A 17,669-nucleotide genomic window follows, 5' to 3' on the forward strand; every position below is an offset into this window, starting at 1 on the left:
TCTTTCAAACTCTGAGAATAGATTTGAAATGAAATTACATGTTAAACAGCGGTCATTATAAAAACAATGTATTTATCTTTGAACTATTTGACAGCTTCCATGATCTTGCCTGCGTTTTCCTTAACTTCGTCTTGAATTTCCTTTGTAAAGAATGAAATATTTCTTTTAAACTCTGTCTGTGCATACATGTTTACAGTGAAGTGTCTAAAGATTTTTAATCATAACAAAGTAGGTGTATCTGAACTTCGTAAAGTACGTAAAAGTATGATAATACTAACCAACTTCCTCCGCTGCTGCCTCCTCCTCTTGCTCCTCTTGAGCGTCCTGTGCAGCTTCCTGCAGTTCCTCCACAACCTCCTGAAGTTCCTCTGCAGCTTCTTGTTGTTCTTCTTCAGTTCCAGACTCAGCTGCAGTTTGAACCTCTTCAATTCTCTCTGCAATTTCTTCCTTCAACTCAGCTTTAAAGGGGCAAAGCATTACGTTAGAAATGTGTAGAATATAACTGATGATCTTCTGTTTCTGATAACTGACTTTGCATGATTTATTTTTGGGGGAACCAATATACTAGAGCAGCAGAATTCTGTACATCATTAGACGTTTACACGCTACAAATCATGTATTTTGTGACCAATATCATATTGTTTTGTGCATGATAGATCTTTTGCTACTTTTATTTTTTTTCCTTAGCTTAAAAAGTCTATACTACAATGAGCAGGGAAATGTTTTTCTTAAATTCAGAAGATTTTTCCTTTAGGTTTTGATATCCGATTATATGTCTGTTTTACTGGAGATACTAACCGACTTCTTCAGTGTCGACTCCGGCCTCCTCCAAGCCTGACTCTAACTCGTCAACTTGCTCAACAATTTCCTCTGCCAGTTCTTCTACTGCCTCGGTGTCGCCGGATTCGACAGCTTCCGCGATCTCATCCGCGTTTTCTTCAACTTCGTCTTGGATGTCCTCTGTGAAAAATGAAATATTTCTTTCAAAACTCCAAAACTCCTTTATTCTCCAGTGAGAATAGATGTTAGATGAAATTACACGGTAAACAATAGCCTTGGCTTATAAAACCATGACTTTATCGTTGAACTATTTGAAAAAAAAACATACAAGGACTTTTAGAAACTGTGCGGTTTGCTTTCGTCAAATTCCTTTCATTATCGTCTCAAGCTAGTTGATATGATACCTTTAAATTTTTCTCTTACTCCTTTCTGAGGTACCATAACTGTGTGTAAATCTTGAATATTGCATGGGAGGTACTTATATCTTGATACCGTGACAATGCTGACTGTATCTCAGCTGAATAGAATTGCTATTGGTAAATCTTCTAAACAAACGGCTAACACTATAAATAGTCAGAAATATATATTACATTTGCAGATTAGTTTTATCTTCCAAGCAGTTTTCTATTTAGGACTGTAATCTTAGGAAGTAGGTCTATTGTTAGCCAATACGTTTTAAGGAAATGGTAATCCCTTTAAATAGTGACTGCTGACAAGCATATGTTCCATTTCTTCAATTGTAGCGTAGATACACTGGCAACATCTAAGAACTTTATTGCATGACAATTGTACAAGGTACAACGTATAGCAGCAACTACTGAACATAGTACAAAAAGAAAGGTCATAGAATGAAAACATGTGTGTCGATACATAAGAAAAAAACACAATAAAGAAATGTTTCTACATTAAAATACCAGGATTGCTAATTTTGTGCCATAACATTCGTCAATATCATTGCAGAAATAAGATATTACTAACCAACTTCCTCCGCTGCTGCCTCCTCCACTTGCTCCTCTTGAGCCTCCTGCGCAGCTTCCTGCAGTTCGTCTATAGCCTCCTGAAGTTCTTGTGCGGCTTCTTGTTGTTCCTCTTCAGTTCCAGATTCTACAGCAGATTCCATCTCTTCTATTTTCTCTACTATTTCTTCTTTTATTTCAACTGTAAAGGTAAGGTACAATGGCATACGTTAGAAACTTATGTTAAATATGTAAAATAAAATTATCTTAAGTAGCTAATAGATGTCTTTTTATGGCTTATGTGACTACCAATACTATAATGCTCCACGATTCTGTACATCATCAGACGATTGCATGCCACCAATAATTCTTTGTGTAGATTTTCATCAACAACTTAAACCAACTTTTCGTAAACATTGTAAAATACATTTTGAAGTCCCTATATTATATATTTTACCCGGAGTGTCCCTAGAGCTAGAAGAACTCAGAACTCATGTGTCATATGTTAGGCCTATATATGAGCCTGAACCATTGAAAAGAATATTAAGGAATAATAATATTCTGCTTTACTGCTATTGTCGCAATGATGATAGTGGAGATACTGACCGACTTCCTCAGTGTCAATTCCGGCCACCTCAAGGCCTGACTCTAACTCGTCAACATCCTCTGTAATTTCTTCGACCAGTTCTTGTACTGCCTCGGTGTCGCCAGATTCGACAGCTTCCGCGATCTCATCCGCGTTTTCTTCAACTTCGTCTTGGATGTCCTCTGTGAAGAATGAAATAGTCCTTTCAAACTCTGTCTTAGAGGTAAATATCATGTGTTTACACATGGTTTTGTGTAATCATACAATATGTTGTATGATTTTGTGCAAACATACAATAAAGAACTGCTGGAAATAACAGGCCAGGAACTTATTGAAACCACCATTAGAAGAAGAAAGTGGCGTTGGATTGGACACACACTGCGAAAACCACCAACGTCCATAACAAGAAAAGCCCTAGATTGGAATCCCCAAGGAAAACGTCACAGAGGCAGACCCCGCCTCTCCCGGAGAAGAGGCGCGAGGAAAGACCTGGAGAGAGCCAACGTAACCTGGCAGGAGACTAAGAAGATAGCGAAGAACCGGAAACCCTGGAGACTACTCACAGAGGCCCTATGCTACCGAGTGGGCGAAGAGGACTAAGTCAAAGTAAGTCAACACGAGGGACAGTTAAGTTTCTAGCGATCTTTGATAACATGAAATCACCATTTCTAAAGCTAATCATTTAATAGATACCCTCGAATTTCTGTCTTCTTCTCCAGTAAAACTCCATAACTGTGCGTAGTTCTTGAATAGGGGTACTTTGAATTGTCCCATCGTGTCAAAGTGATAAACAAAGATATTCAATATTTGTCTATATCAAATGTACTTTTCCTGAATTCAGCAAACGGTTAACTTTATGATAAACCATAAAAAGTACGTTCCATTTGCAGAGTAGTTTTAGGCCACAAAGAGGTTTCTATTTTGGGACTGTATAGCTGGTTCATTATAACAAAATCAAAAGTGACTACGGAGAAAGGAATGTTCCTTTTCTTCAAATGTGGACTGCATTGATCACATTTTTGCCAAATTTGAGAGAAGAAAAAAAAATGAAGAACTATTTTTACTTTTAAAGGTCATAATGACAAACTGTGTGTGATGACATTCTTCAGGACTATTATAGAGAAATTACGCACCAACTTCCTCCGCTGCTGCCTCCTCCTCTTGCTCCTCTTGAGCGTCCTGCGCAGCTTCCTGTAGTTCTTCCACAACCTCTGCAAGTTCCTCTGCGGCTTCTTGTTGTTCTTCTTCAGTTCCAGACTCGGCAGCAGTTTGAACCTCTTCAATTCTCTCTGCAATTTCTTCCTTCAGCTCAGCTTTAAAGGGGCAAAGCATTACGTTAGAAATGTGTAGAATAGTAACTGATGATCTTCTGTTGCTGTTAACTGACTTTGCATGACTTATTCTTGGGCTAGCAATACTACCGCAGGTGAATTCTGTACATCATTAGATGATTACACGCCAGAATTCATGCATTTTGTGACCAATATCATATTGTTTTGTGCATGATAGATCTTTTGTTACTTTTCTTATTTTCCTTAGCTTAAAAAAGTCTATACTACAATGAACAGGGAAAATGTTTTTCTTAAGTTCAGAAGATTTTTCCTTTTGGTTTTGATATCCGATTATATATTTGTTTTACTAGAGATACTAACCAACTTCTTCAGTGTCGACTCCAGCCTCCTCCAAGCCTGACTCTAACTCGTCAACTTGCTCAACAATTTCCTCTGCCAGTTCTTCTACTGCCTCGGTGTCGCCGGATTCGACAGCTTCCGCGATCTCATCCGCGCTTTCCTCAACTTCGTCTTGGATGTCCTCTGTGAAAAATTAAATAGTTCTTTCCAACTTCTGTTGCATCAATTTAGATCCTGGTCCTACAGTTATGTTTATACATGCTGTACATTGAAGTGTCCAAATATCTCTAAGAACATGACAGTCATCTTTTTTTTTAAATTTCGAAAACTGTTTTTGTTTCTTTTTAAATTCCTATCATTATTGTAGTGAGCTAGTTACTTGGATATCCTGGATTATTTCTATCCATCTCTCCTAATGCTCCGAAACTGCGTAGTTTTTTTTTTTTAATATCGAAGGTACTTACAGTTGACCTACCGTGACAGTGATGAGCGTTTGTCAATGAATCGCAGGCATCCAGTATAAATCTATTACAAGTGAATCCTCTCAAATCAACAAACGGTCACCTTCATGAGCCATTTAAGGTACGTTTGAGCTTCAAAAAAGGGGTTTCTTTTGGGGACTGTTATCCAAATAGGCCAGTTCTAGCTTATCTTTGTTATTGTTTTAGTAAATACGGAAAAACGAATGTACTGATGTTCAATATATACTCTCATGGCCTGGTTACATGCGTCAATCCGTAAGAAAGAAAGAAAAAAACACAATAACGCAATTGTTTTCACATTGTAAGACAACATTGGAAAATTTTGTGTAATAGCATTCTACAGGACAAGTATTGAAATAAGATAGAAGAACTTTATTGCACGACAATTGCACAAGGTACAATGTATGGCAAACTACATAAAGAGAGTAACAAACAATAAGATAAATGTTGGATAAGACCTAATGTCTAATAAAACCTATCATATCTTAATTATTCGCACAGTAAGGGCTAGAACAAGTCTTTGATAAAGTGTAACAAACGAGTGGGCTAATTACAAGTTTCTGTATTTTTAAGATATTACTAACCAACTTCTTCGGCTGCCTCCTCCTCCTCTTGCTCCTCTTGAGCATCCTGCGCAGCTTCCTGCAGCTCCTCCACAGCCTCTGCAAGTTCCTCTGCAGCTTCTTGTTGTTCTTCTTCAGTTCCAGACTCGGCAGCAGTCTCTAACTCTTCTATTTTTTCTTCAATTTCTTCCTTCAACTCAGCTGTAAAGAGGCAAAGCACGATGCTACATTGTACACGTTAAAACTTGTAGAATTAAATAAACTAAATGTCTCTGCATGGTTTATTTATGTGACTACTCATACTACTGTAGCACATTTATTTACATCACGAAATGATTACATTCCACTAACTTTGCACTCTGTGACGCATATCATGTTTTGTTGCGCATGGTTGTTCTTTGTTTGTTTTTAATGTTTACATAGGTGTTGTACTATTGTACTAGATGGAGATATACAGAGATTCAGAACTTTTTTTCTAATTCAAAAAAAGTATGCTTTAGTTTTTAACAGAAAAAAGGACCTGAAAATATTTACAGGTAGATCTGGAGTATGCCTGATTTTTATATATTTCCAAATATTACATGTCTATGTTTTACTCTAAGTAATACTTCCAGTTTGGCAGAATAATCTAATACAGAGCAACGAATACTGATGAATGATTCTGCTTCACTGCTGTGTAGCAATAGTAACACTGGTGATACTAACCGACTTCTTCAGTGTCGATTCCTGTGTCCTCCAAGCCTGACTCTAACTCGTCAACTTGCTCAACAATTTCCTCTGCCAGTTCTTCTACTGCCTCGGTGTCGCCGGATTCGACAGCTTCCGCGATCTCATCCGCGCTTTCCTCAACTTCGTCTTGAAGCTCCTCTGTTAAAAATTAAATATTTAGGTTTCATTTTTGGGACAGTAATCTTTGGTTGTAGGCCAATTTTAGCTTATACATTTTAACGGAGGTTTACCGTTTTAGAAGTAACCACTGACAAAAAAATCAAAACAACAACCTTTTAAAACTTATAGGACAATATATTTTGTAATATTACTCCGCAACAGAAAATGTCGGTATGTAAACTACACACACATACAAATAAACAAATTAAACAATTTTATAATCTCTCAGTGAATTAAACATAGAAGCAAAATCGAACATATTTAAATTACATGATTATGTATGCGTCTAATACAAAAAGGCTCTAACGCGATCTTATTCGACTATTCTTTTTTATCTTTCGAGATTTATGTTTGGTAATGATATTTCAATTAGGGAAAGCACCATGACACATGGACAATAACCAGAAGATTATGTTTGTTTATTGTATTATCTTAATCTATGACCAAAAGTACAAGGTACATACATAAGACAGGACCATTCGTTAAAAATGAATAATCAGTTCTAAAGATAATAAGACATGATCACCAGCTTCTTCCTGTGCTTCTTCCTGTGCTTCCTCTGACTCATATGACTCTTCTGACTCCTCTGATTCCTCGGACTCCTCTGTAGCAGATGAAAGGTTTCATAATTCTGAACTAAAACTGTTATTTCCAACCCAATGGAACTGAATAGGAATTGCCAAATTGTGTGTGTCTCGTAATTTTAGTAAACATGGGGGCAGCGGAAATGTTTGAAACAGTGTTGAAATACTTAATAAACTTCATTTTCATTTACCATGCTGGGCCAAATTTCCAAGGCTAAAACAGATACATACATTCAAAATGACATAATTACATGGTATAGAAAAGGTACAGTAAATACATTTGAAAAGAATGCTTACATCACATAAGCAACAATAAACACACAAATGAACAATTTAAAAGAGGAGATCGAGGGTCGAGATGAAACTGTTCGGATATCAGTTTTCTTGAACTGAATAGATCACACAGTGTCACAGATAATAGATCATTAATATTCCAAAGCACACATGCACGATACAGAAAGGAACGTTTCCTGCTGTTCGTTTTAGGTTTGGTTAACATGAAGTTGACAGTGACAGTGGAAAATCTGGTGTTAGGAATGTGAGCTGAACAGGTAAAAGGGAGTTGTAGATATTCTGATATTGACTAGAAAGGATCTTAATTAAAGAAAATCTCTTTCGCAGTCGGTCAACCAAAATCCAGATGCATCTGCCTGGTATGTGTATCATGAGTGCATTTTGATAACAGTCTACATGTATAAGCCCTATTTTGCCGTTTTTGCTTGTTGGACTCTGACATATTGGTTAAGACTGGTTAGCAATACCCATAACATGAAATTATTTCGACAACAAAGTTGTTACCTGATGAGACTTCTTGTACTTGAGGGATCAAGTCTTCAAGGATCGCTTCTAATTCCGCTTCCACCTGTTCTTCCGTACCGCCGGGTACTATTAGGACACACGTTTGCATATCAATAGTAGCAAAATTTGCAACAAGAAAGGTGTCCAAAAATACATTGTGGGCGATGTTATATCTTGACTACATAGGATACACATACACATACCATCTTCAGGACATTTGTCTTATTGAATATGGAGACATTCATTATAATTAAAAAAACTGGGATAATTCTAAGAAAATTGCAAGACTTAATGCCTTCACCAAATGAGGTTAACCATATATCTGCAGTATTGCATATGTTTCTCATTAATTACTAGTAAATACAAGAAGGGGTCTCATATCTATACTAGTGTTTTATATTTGCTGACCATATTCTGCAAACAAATAATAGGAGTCATCCAATGACAGTCTCAATTCAAGTGGAAATTCATTACTAGTATAATGTATGTGGTCCGAATTATCATAATTTATGTATAACCATGTTCAACTTCACTTAAAAAGGCAAAATAAGCGTGCAATAGTACAGCTCGCATCGAGATGAATTTGTGTCGTGTGATATTTTAATTTGCCAAGCAGTGCACATACCAATTCCAATTGCTGGTCTCTGCTGTGGTATTTGTGGTATTGGCATCTGGCCTGGTCTACGACCTAAAACAAAACAGAAACAGCTAAGCAACTACAGCAAACATATCAAATAAAGACTGCTTCATAATTTTTGTCAACAAAACTTTTAAAGCTCTTTTATGTGCGTGCAGGCATCTAGCAAGCAAAATCCACTTTACTCACCCTCCACTGATTCTAATTTAATAGTCCTTGACTTGATAATTCATTGAACTCACCTTTGAACGCGATGATTTGATTGTTGATGATCTGAGGTGCTCCCTCTCCCTCACATCCACCGCAAGCATTATCTGCAAACAGATTCAAGATTATGTCAAAAAGGAAACTTTATTTTACAAATACATTATGGATGAATGTATGGACAAAATGCACCAATGAGGATACCCTCTCTTACTCCTAAAGACGTGAACGCATTCGTCGTAAGAAGTCGTACGACTTTGATCTAACATAATTCCCAACCAGACCTCGATGGAACCAACCACAACAATTCATTATAGACACCCTATTTACATGTAGCATTTTGACACATGTACAACCATCTCAAGATTGCTCTTAGCTATAGATAGCGATCGTACGACGATCGTGCGACGAATGTGACCAAGACCTAACGTAGAATTCATATTGTGAGGAAACAACGACTTACCAAGAACGGTAATCTGGTTATTGATGATTTGCTTGCCCTTCCCTTTTCCTGTTCCTCCGGGGAAATATGGCTGACCGGAGTTTGGACCAATCACAAGATTGACTCCATCGGGTAGTCCTCCAGATGAAATAAGCTGTCCAATAGCAGAACCTGTTGCAAGGAAACAAATCGTTATCGGGTCTCTAGCAACCTCATGTATTGAAATATTTGTTACCGCTATATTCATTGGCTCGTATCTTCCAACGATAGGGCATAGGGAGATAATAGTAAGTGTTTTTCCCCATCATTTCAGATTAGATTACTGAAACCTTTTCAAGAATGTCTCTGTGTAAACGCACAATGTTGTGTCGATTTTATTTAGCTATCGTTGAAAGACATATTTGCAATTGGAGTATACAGAATAAAGTAGAAAGTATGTGCCTACCTGGATGATTGGCATCTCCAATAAGTAGATTGACGCCTCCTGCAAGAAAAGACAATTTGTTAGTTATAATAGATAATTTAGGTTAACTAAAACTAAAAGTAAACTACCCCTGTACTGCTGAACTTTGTTCGTAATTTGGTTCATTAATTTCATTTTTAAAAAGGTCATTAAAACTTGAGTCTTGTCTTCTGTGCTGTTTTGACAGAGTCACTTCCGCATTCGGTACGTTTCGCTGCGTTCATCTGAGAAATACTGCCAAACCATAAATTTGGCCTTATTGCCCAGTAAGGGTACCTAATGGCCTGGATTCAGGTGAATATAAATATACGGGACCCGTATGCAGGCACTGTATATTTGCAACCCAGCATGCAGGCGACGGAACCACTTTGTTACAAAACATTCATATACGTACGCAGGAGTAATATCTGTACTTACCTGGCTGGGATGGTTTCGCTGGCCTTTGTCCAGGTCCTGAAAGATAATTATCATTGCTGAGGAGCATGATACAATTTGATAAATAATATTTTTATTTAAAAATGAAGCCTTTGATGGATCATAAACCATCTAGATGTGTCTTAGTTTTTAAATTTTTGTATGCACAGCACCATGTCTCAGCTTAGCAGCTACTCCGTGGCGGATGCTGGCGAATATAACAGAGATGGCGATTGGCACAGATATTACATTTGTGCCTGTCCTTGAGAGATACAATGTCCGGAGTTCCAAAGCCTTACGGTTGCTAGGAGAAAGGTTCTTCTGTAAGACGTTGTGAATGAATTGTGGCAAATTCCAGACCTTTAATGTAGCAAAGACAGTGTTTGACCAAAGCCCCTGTCACACATTCACGAAGTTTCCCTCCTGAACACTAGCAGAAATCCCCCCAACCCTGGTTAGTCTGCGCAAAGTTGGTTGGTGTTCGGATTTTCGGAGTGTTCAACTGTAAGTCGGCAGAACACCAGTTAACCATTGAGGAGTAAGTCAGCAGTGTTTGGAGCGTGTTCTTGGGGGTCAGATTTGACTCCAATTCAACTTAAATTCGTTTCGATTCGTATAGAAAGGTAGAGTGGCCTAAATCTGGTAAAAATGCTCTTGACGAACGTCAGTCGAACCTAGTTGGCCAGTGTTCGGGAAAGAATTCGGGGGAAGGTTGTGAAGGTCAATCTCTAAGCAGATCATTTGGTGGCTGCAAAAACAGTATCAAACAAGGAGAAGTCGTAGACATCGTCCCTCCATGAAATAGCTTGTTATTTTGTAATCTTTTGGTGTATTTTAATAGAGATATTATGAGTCAAACTTTGTTTTTATCAGCAGAATGATAGATGTCTATAGATGTCTATCCTTTAAGAATTTTGTTGTGGCACTTCACAGATGACCCAGTTCCCTGCTGAATGACCGATTAAAGATAAGATATATTTCCTGCAGACACTGGTACAGAGGTAAAAATAGATTGGCCTGACCTGCCAGCTGGAGGTATAAACAAAAACACTCTGTACCAATTTGGGGTCAAACAGACCATCCTATTATGAAATAGGGGTGAAAATCCTTTTAAATAAGCAATGCAAATCTACCACAACCTGCTAATGCACGCTAAAACGCAAAGACAACCAGCGTCTACCCACATACCAAAAATGATCGCCAACCATCCACCGGGTTCTGAGATCATTCAACGCAAACAATCTGACATTGAGATAGCAATCCCGGTTCAAAGCAAACAGCTAGGGGGCCCAAATTTACATCAGTAAACCATTGTAACCACAACTACATGCTACCTTAGCATCGCACACACAGACCATAACGTGCCAACAATAGAATAAAAAAATTAAACTGCAGTACCAAGGTCAATCACCAGGTGCTCAAAGTCAACCTACACAATCTCCAAGGCCCCATCCATCAATATGCCAAATATCATACAGTTCCTTCTCACCGATCTTCAGATATCAGACCAAACATGAAACGGAGTAAAAACAATACCCCCCCATTTACATGGAGGGTAATTAACCAGGCAGTTACCATTTCACTAACTATGCTAACTGCCTCGCCAATGGATACTGTCTGGCCAAGTTGATACTGTGTTTGTAGCCACCAAAAATCTGCTTGGAGATTAGGAAATGTATGACAGGGATTTGACTAATTACATGAAATGACTGGTAATTAAATATCTCACGAGGAAGGATTGGCTGCTGTGGTCGCTGGACTACTTGTCCAGGTACTGGCCGTTGTGGCCGCCCGGGTATGTATGCGGGCCGTTGTGGCTGCTGAGGCCGACCAGGTACGTATGCGGGCCGTTGTGGCTGCTGTGGCCGACCAGCTACAGAAAGTAGAAAAAATCAATTCTACAAACTGCGTCTGTGCCTATGTTCAATCTAGCAAAGCAGCAATGGTGGCTGAGTTTGTCTTACTGATTATAAGAAATGAATAGTAGTTTGAAATATCTCACGGAAAACGGGAAATCCTGGTCTCACTGGTCGTGGGGCAACCGCGGCCGGTAAGGCTGACTGCACCGCCTCAGCTAAATAATGAACAGAAAATTATTTAAAGTGCTTTACATTTTTTCAACTTCGTCCATAACATTAAAGTTAACTGGCTACATATAAAAAGGGCAAATCGTAGTATTTTTAAAAGATTCTGTATTTTGCCTTGTCTTTTGTTTCCTGTAAGACAACATATCATTCTGATCATGTGTGGGGTAAGGCTCTCTTCAAATACGAATCCTCATTTTAATCTCCGTCTGAGGGACGAAGCTAAGTAGTTTTCACCTGAGTGGAGTGAGGAAAGCCGTGCTAAGTGCCTTTTCCGAAGAGCGTCAGGGCATGTAGATGGATTCAAACTCAGGACCTATGGTTTCTGAGCCGAATGCTGTACCATTTCACCAGACGGTGCCACGACAATATGTGTATGTCAACTGAACACGAACACAAAAATACAATCTTATATTTTGTGTTTTTGTTCTGTTGATTACGACTATGGTCCTTACATGCTGCTGTTTCTTCAACCACTTCCAGTTCGCTCTCCAGCTGCTCGGCAACTTCTTCAATAACCTCAGTGTCTCCGGATTCAGCCGCTTGTTCTACCCTATTGAGCGTCTCCTGGATTTGACTCACAAGCCCAGCTGAAATATGATATAATAATAATAACCTTTATTGTACATTCATGCCCTCGGGCTAAATGTAGGTGACCAGCAGCAGATGAAAAGGTATACACATGTTTGTATTACAAACAGCTCTAAAACTATTCTAACACAAGAGGTTCAGCTTCTTCTCGTTTCTTTGTAATATTAAAAGTATAGTTGTTTTTGGTTTTGGCAGTTTGAAGCCTCTCTTTTGCGCTTGGAGTGTGATATATTAGTGGGTATCTTTAAATTCCTGTAATCGTTTGTAGATTGATTCTGGCTTTTTGGTTGTTAGAAGTTTGTTAAACATAGAAAGTGTTCATGTGTACAGTCTCTCTTTAACAGTGGACCAGTGTTCTGAGCATATCATCAATGCTAGAGTTGCACCTGGCATTTCGCACAATATATAATTATAACGACCAAGTGACGAAAAAAGCGAATGTGTATGTTTAGATCATATGTTATACTTACGATTACTGTCTTCAAGGATGTCCCCTGCTTCACCGGCGACTATTTGTTCAAACTCAGCCTGGATCTCCTCCGCCGCCTGCTGTATATCCTCCTCGTCACCTTCTCCCAGTGATGAAAGCTCTGAAAGCAGGTCCTGTACTTCGTCCTCTGTATTTTCAGCTATGATACAAACAACAGAATAAATGTTAGTTACTGACAGTGAAACTGTAAAAAAAAACTTCCTTTTTTAAGAGCACGCTATGCAGACAGAACACGTGACTGAGTGAGCAGTAGATCATCAGTTGCAGAGAGTCTGTGGCGCCTCCCGTCTCTGTTGAGGGATAGGTGTAATGCCTGAATGGATATATATACAATAGGTTCTTTAATTTTTTTAAAACATTTCTGCAACGTATGATCCACTGCTGACCTATGCAAAGAGAACACGTGACTCGATGAGAATTGTATCATCAGTTGCAAAAGGTCTTGTAACCATAATGTATTCTTTTTATTGTAGGACTTGCATTTTATATTAGAGTCCGATCCATTTGCTCATTTTCTTGTTTTACGTCTGTACTTTTTGTAGGTCCGGCGTTACCAGTTTAATTGTACTTGTTCTAGCCATCATGAACAGCATTTTTTTAGATCTTCAAAACACGTAACAACTGGCAAACAGCTATTGGACCACGGATAGTCCTTATATGGTTATAGGCACTGCTTGGGTGTTGAATATTAAATGTTACGTCACGCTACCAGCAGTTCTTAATCTACTTATTAGTCTACCATACAAAAAACAGAGCTGACTGCACTGATTTTTTTTTAAGTAAAGAGTTTGTCAGTAACGTTTAGAGACTGAGACGGACCCTGTTTATTTATTTTGATAAATGCGTGGGGAATCCAGGCTATTCATGATCTGTTTCATTGCCAATAAATACAAATACAATATACACAGTATATTTACCAATTTCTTGAGTTTGTTGCTCCTCTACTGCGGTTTCCACGACTTCATTGAAGTTCTCCACCTGTGTCTCCAGCTCTTCAGCCAGCTCTTCAGCCCGGTCCGTGTCTTCTTCTTGCAGCGCTGCCTCCAACTCTTCCGCAATCTCCTCGATCTCTTCCTGTGCGCTCTCTGTTGTAAGAAAGATTACTTAATTGGGGTGACCATATTTGTACATGATACATGTTACACGTCGATTTTGAAACTGGTGAAAGTTTTGCTGACTGAAATTGAGTCTAAGTCTGGTGGTTTTGTATGGCAGTACAAGTGAGGTTGGGTGGGAAGGTTATGAAATGACTTTTCTTTTAGAATTGCAATCGATGTAGATGCTCTTGTTGTTAATGGTGATTTCAAAATAGAATAGAACTCGGCGGTAAAGAATTTTTTTATGTTTCAGTTCTAGTTAGAATCAAGACGTAGTTTTAGCTAGTACTTATACAAGGGCCAAGGGTTTGTTAAGGTAATAATTATTTTAGGTATCAAGGTGCCAGGCCTTAAGCTATTTTGCAAAAGTTAACAAGCATGAATTAGTGCCACCCAAAACAATATTTCCGGAAGTAATAAGATTACCCACCAACTGCTGGTGTGTCCGCTCCAGCGTCCTCTGCCACGGAGACCAAGTCGTCTATGTTGTCAGTGATCTCGTCAATCGTTTCTTCGGCTTGCTCGGTGTCACCTTTTTTGCACAACAGAGAAGTACAGAATACAATACAAACATACATTAGCGGCCTATCAGCTCTATGCCATCACATACAACTCTCCAGTTCTCTCTATCTAATATTGCATTTCCTAAGTATTCGAGTTCTATGCCGGTGTCTCTAGTGAAGGTATCGGGAAAAGTCATCAGACTTCTGCAGTGTACTCGACCTCTTGGCTTCCAGAGAAGGACAGAAGAAATTATTTCCTGCTTAGCTAGATAACAATGTCCTGTAAATTTTACCCTGCGGTGGGTGGTTTCTGAGACAGCCTCGGAAGACCCCCATATATTGTTTAAATAGTGGCATGTTGTGTCCATGATATATTTTGTGCCCTTCGCAGCAACTTAGTGTAGGTCCCATCTAATCTGTTTTGGAGTTGACATGTAAGTGTCCATGTCTCCGCACCATAGAGTAAAATTGGCTCTACGAGGGTACGAAAGACTTGGACCTTCAATTTGTTAGGAATGTTAGATTTCCAAATTTTATCTAATTGCTTCTCAAGCCAAAGCCTTTCTGGTTTCAAAATCTTTTTTTTTTTTAGTCTTAAATGTAAGACTCTAAATATTTGAAGTTTTCAACTCTTTGAATACAATAAACAATGGGTCACACGGGTAGAGAAGAAGGAGAAGGCGTGCACAGCTTGAAATATGTCCTCGTTCTCTATAATAATCAATTTGGATCCAAATAAACTAAAATGATACAGAAAATGTCATAACGATATGTCATAAGGATACCTTGGCTTAGGTCTTCCATAATATCTTGCAATGCATCCTCGGCGCCCTCTTGAGCAACCTCTGTTGGAGAAAACACACATGTTCGTACGACCTCCGAATAAAATTATTATCAATGAAGAAATATTAATCCTCAAATTCCCCAGTAAATCTCTACGCGAACTTAATGTGCATTTGCACGCGTTTCCACAATATTCATGACGACAGTAACTGTTCGTCAAATAAAGTTGAATTTTGTATTTTTAAACGAGCTATGAAAGTACCACTGCGAGATTATCAGAAAGTTGGTAACTAAGAAGGCAGTTGATTTTTGTGGAAAATATGCATGGCGATACCCTTGTTCAGTCACGTCACCTGTGCTGACCTTCTAACTTCTTGACCACTTGAATTATCTCGTGAGTAGCTGACGAAAGATGGTGAATGTCGGCTGAAAGCTTCTACGCTTTTCATAAGGCCACTGCAAGTAATTTTTTATGGATCCGCGCGCATTAATTTTCGCCTGATTTAAAAAAAAAAAGAAGAAATTTTGTTGCCTTCTGACAGTGGTCAACATGCCGAAAATTGGCAAATATGTCTGTTGCCATGCCAGAAGGTGGATGGCAGATAACTATGAAGCGAGGAGACAAGAAACGGCTCTAATTAAAAATATGCTTTGTTTCTTACTTTGATGCAGTGATATGTGATGCTGGCTGTGTATATGTGATGCTCTTATTGAATCAAAACCATTTGTACAATGATTGAGTCGAAATTTTAAATTGTAGGGACCTTGTTTTTTCGGCCTGCCTTGTCATCCATAAAATTTACATGCTGTGGCATGTAAATTTTAATGTAAATTTAAATGTTATATATTCATACTATAAATATGTATGAATATTCTAGAAATACCTTCTTTTTACGATATGACGGATATAGCAACCGAATGATGAATGTTAGGCCATAACGAACCTTGTTCTTCTTCTTGAGCAGCCTGTTCAGCTTCCTCTTCATATTGTTCGTTGAACTCATCTATTTGTTCCTCCAGATTCTCAAGCGCCTCTTCTCTGTCATCCGAGCTTCCACCAGACTCGACAATATCCTCAAGCGCTTGGACGGCGTCGTCCACAGCGTCCTTTGCGACCTCTTTAGGTGATTTCAATTGGGAAGTGTCAGAATTTATCTTGAAAACCTTTGTTTACTACATATATCTTAGCTTACGCCCAGGTCTATCTGGTATGGATATCATTGTAGCAATTCTGTACATCATAAATACACATCAGTGTAGTTTACGGCGTTAGAATGTATAGATTTATACATGTTAGAAGAATACAGATACAGTGTAGGTAGTATATTGGGCATGGCTACATTTATATTAATGTCACATTCTTTGCCACTTGGTAGAAAAAAGTTTTAATCTTACACAAAATCTGTTACAAGTACCATCATAAACAGTAAAGGTGATACCTACAATTGGGGATACTTTCCAGTGAGAGTAAATACAAACAACAAAGATCATGCTACCATGAAAGGTCATCTGTGTCGGTAGTTACATGTTTAAAGTTAAAACTTTCGATCCAGCACAAAATTCACTTAACCGCGACGGGGGGCGACATCGTCTACCAGATACCTTTGACCCAGTGTTGACGTCATACATGTACTTCAAAGAAGCCACGTGACATTTTAGCCTCACTGGGTTGGTCTACTTGGTCTACTGAGAAAGACCAGAGTGACTGGTCGCAAGCTCTAGATGAGAGAATTTTTTTTTGTGTTGGATCGAAAGTTTTAACTTTAAACATGTAACTACCAACACAGATAAAGATCATGATTTTCCTGTTTACTGTCTCATTTGTTAAATGCGGTGTCTACTGACCAAGCTCTTCTGTTTTGATGTCGGTGTCTGCTGCAGCGTCTTCCTTTGCCTGGACTTCTTCTAGAATGGCTGCAGCTGCACTCTGTACTTCTTCAGCGTTTTCTAAGTTCTCGCTTATCTCAGTAAGGTCCTCATTTATCGACTGCTCTGCAACCTCTGAAAGGTATGAAAAAAAAATTCAAGTTGTATTTTCATAATTGTGACTGACGTTATGCCACATGCTATTATCATTAACTCTAAGGAGAAACAACACAATGACAATTGAGTAGAAACTATGACAACAGTACTCAGCACTGAATAAATTTAATTGGCAACATACATTACCCAACTCGTTGAAATAATATTGTCTGTCAACTTTTTTTTATTTCGTCCAACTTTAAATTGACTACACTGACACAAAAAGTACGGTCATTGGGCCCGGCCAAAACCATCATGCAAGTACAGCACAGGGAGGCCTGAAAGGAGGGAAATGGAATTTGAGTTGAATTGGTGTCATTTTTGATCCCTTAATATGCCCCGAACATTGCTGACTTACGGGCATTCGGCTTGCGTTCGGGAGGCCAAATTCGTGGATTTGTGACAGGGGCGTTAGATGAGATGAGAGATGAAAACTGGAAATGTAAGAAATAACGAACCGACCTGCAGCCTCCGCAGCATCTGCGTCCTCCTGAGCCTCCTCTGCTGCTTCCTCAACCTCGTGCATTGCCTCTTCGAGTTCTGAGATGGTTTCTTCGATCTCCTCTTCATCTCCGCTGGTAAGAGCCTCTTGGACCGCGTCCTGTGCTGCCTCTGCTGTCTCCAGGGCGGCATCTGTAGTACAGAAAGTCATTTTGATGCGATTTTATGCT

The 17,669-nt window shown here is 38.8% G+C and overlaps 1 protein-coding gene across 1 annotated transcript in view; it reads right to left on the minus strand.

Moving 5' to 3' along the window:
- The window catches only part of LOC109462495 (titin-like), a gene marked incomplete at its 3' end in the record, with an annotated part of 41,619 nt that overhangs the window by 12,315 nt on the left and 11,635 nt on the right, over positions 1–17,669 (minus strand). Inside the window, exons 17-39 of the mRNA XM_019759050.1 lie at positions 16,822–16,977; positions 15,921–16,094; positions 14,979–15,038; positions 14,121–14,222; positions 13,511–13,678; positions 12,574–12,732; positions 11,968–12,102; positions 11,431–11,502; positions 9,432–9,467; positions 8,997–9,035; positions 8,573–8,722; positions 8,148–8,219; positions 7,894–7,956; positions 7,269–7,355; positions 6,413–6,490; positions 5,704–5,865; positions 5,020–5,199; positions 3,975–4,136; positions 3,456–3,635; positions 2,343–2,504; positions 1,759–1,938; positions 799–960; positions 279–458 (exon numbers count right to left, since the gene is read on the minus strand). Of these exons, the coding sequence (XP_019614609.1) occupies positions 279–458; positions 799–960; positions 1,759–1,938; positions 2,343–2,504; positions 3,456–3,635; positions 3,975–4,136; positions 5,020–5,199; positions 5,704–5,865; positions 6,413–6,490; positions 7,269–7,355; positions 7,894–7,956; positions 8,148–8,219; positions 8,573–8,722; positions 8,997–9,035; positions 9,432–9,467; positions 11,431–11,502; positions 11,968–12,102; positions 12,574–12,732; positions 13,511–13,678; positions 14,121–14,222; positions 14,979–15,038; positions 15,921–16,094; positions 16,822–16,977 (2,919 nt within the window). The remainder of the gene's footprint in view (positions 1–278; positions 459–798; positions 961–1,758; positions 1,939–2,342; positions 2,505–3,455; positions 3,636–3,974; positions 4,137–5,019; positions 5,200–5,703; positions 5,866–6,412; positions 6,491–7,268; positions 7,356–7,893; positions 7,957–8,147; positions 8,220–8,572; positions 8,723–8,996; positions 9,036–9,431; positions 9,468–11,430; positions 11,503–11,967; positions 12,103–12,573; positions 12,733–13,510; positions 13,679–14,120; positions 14,223–14,978; positions 15,039–15,920; positions 16,095–16,821; positions 16,978–17,669) is intronic.

Source organism: Branchiostoma belcheri, unplaced genomic scaffold (genome assembly GCF_001625305.1).
Source record: "Branchiostoma belcheri isolate BF01 breed outbred unplaced genomic scaffold, Haploidv18h27 scaffold118, whole genome shotgun sequence".
Classification (NCBI taxonomy): Eukaryota; Metazoa; Chordata; class Leptocardii; order Amphioxiformes; family Branchiostomatidae; genus Branchiostoma; species Branchiostoma belcheri.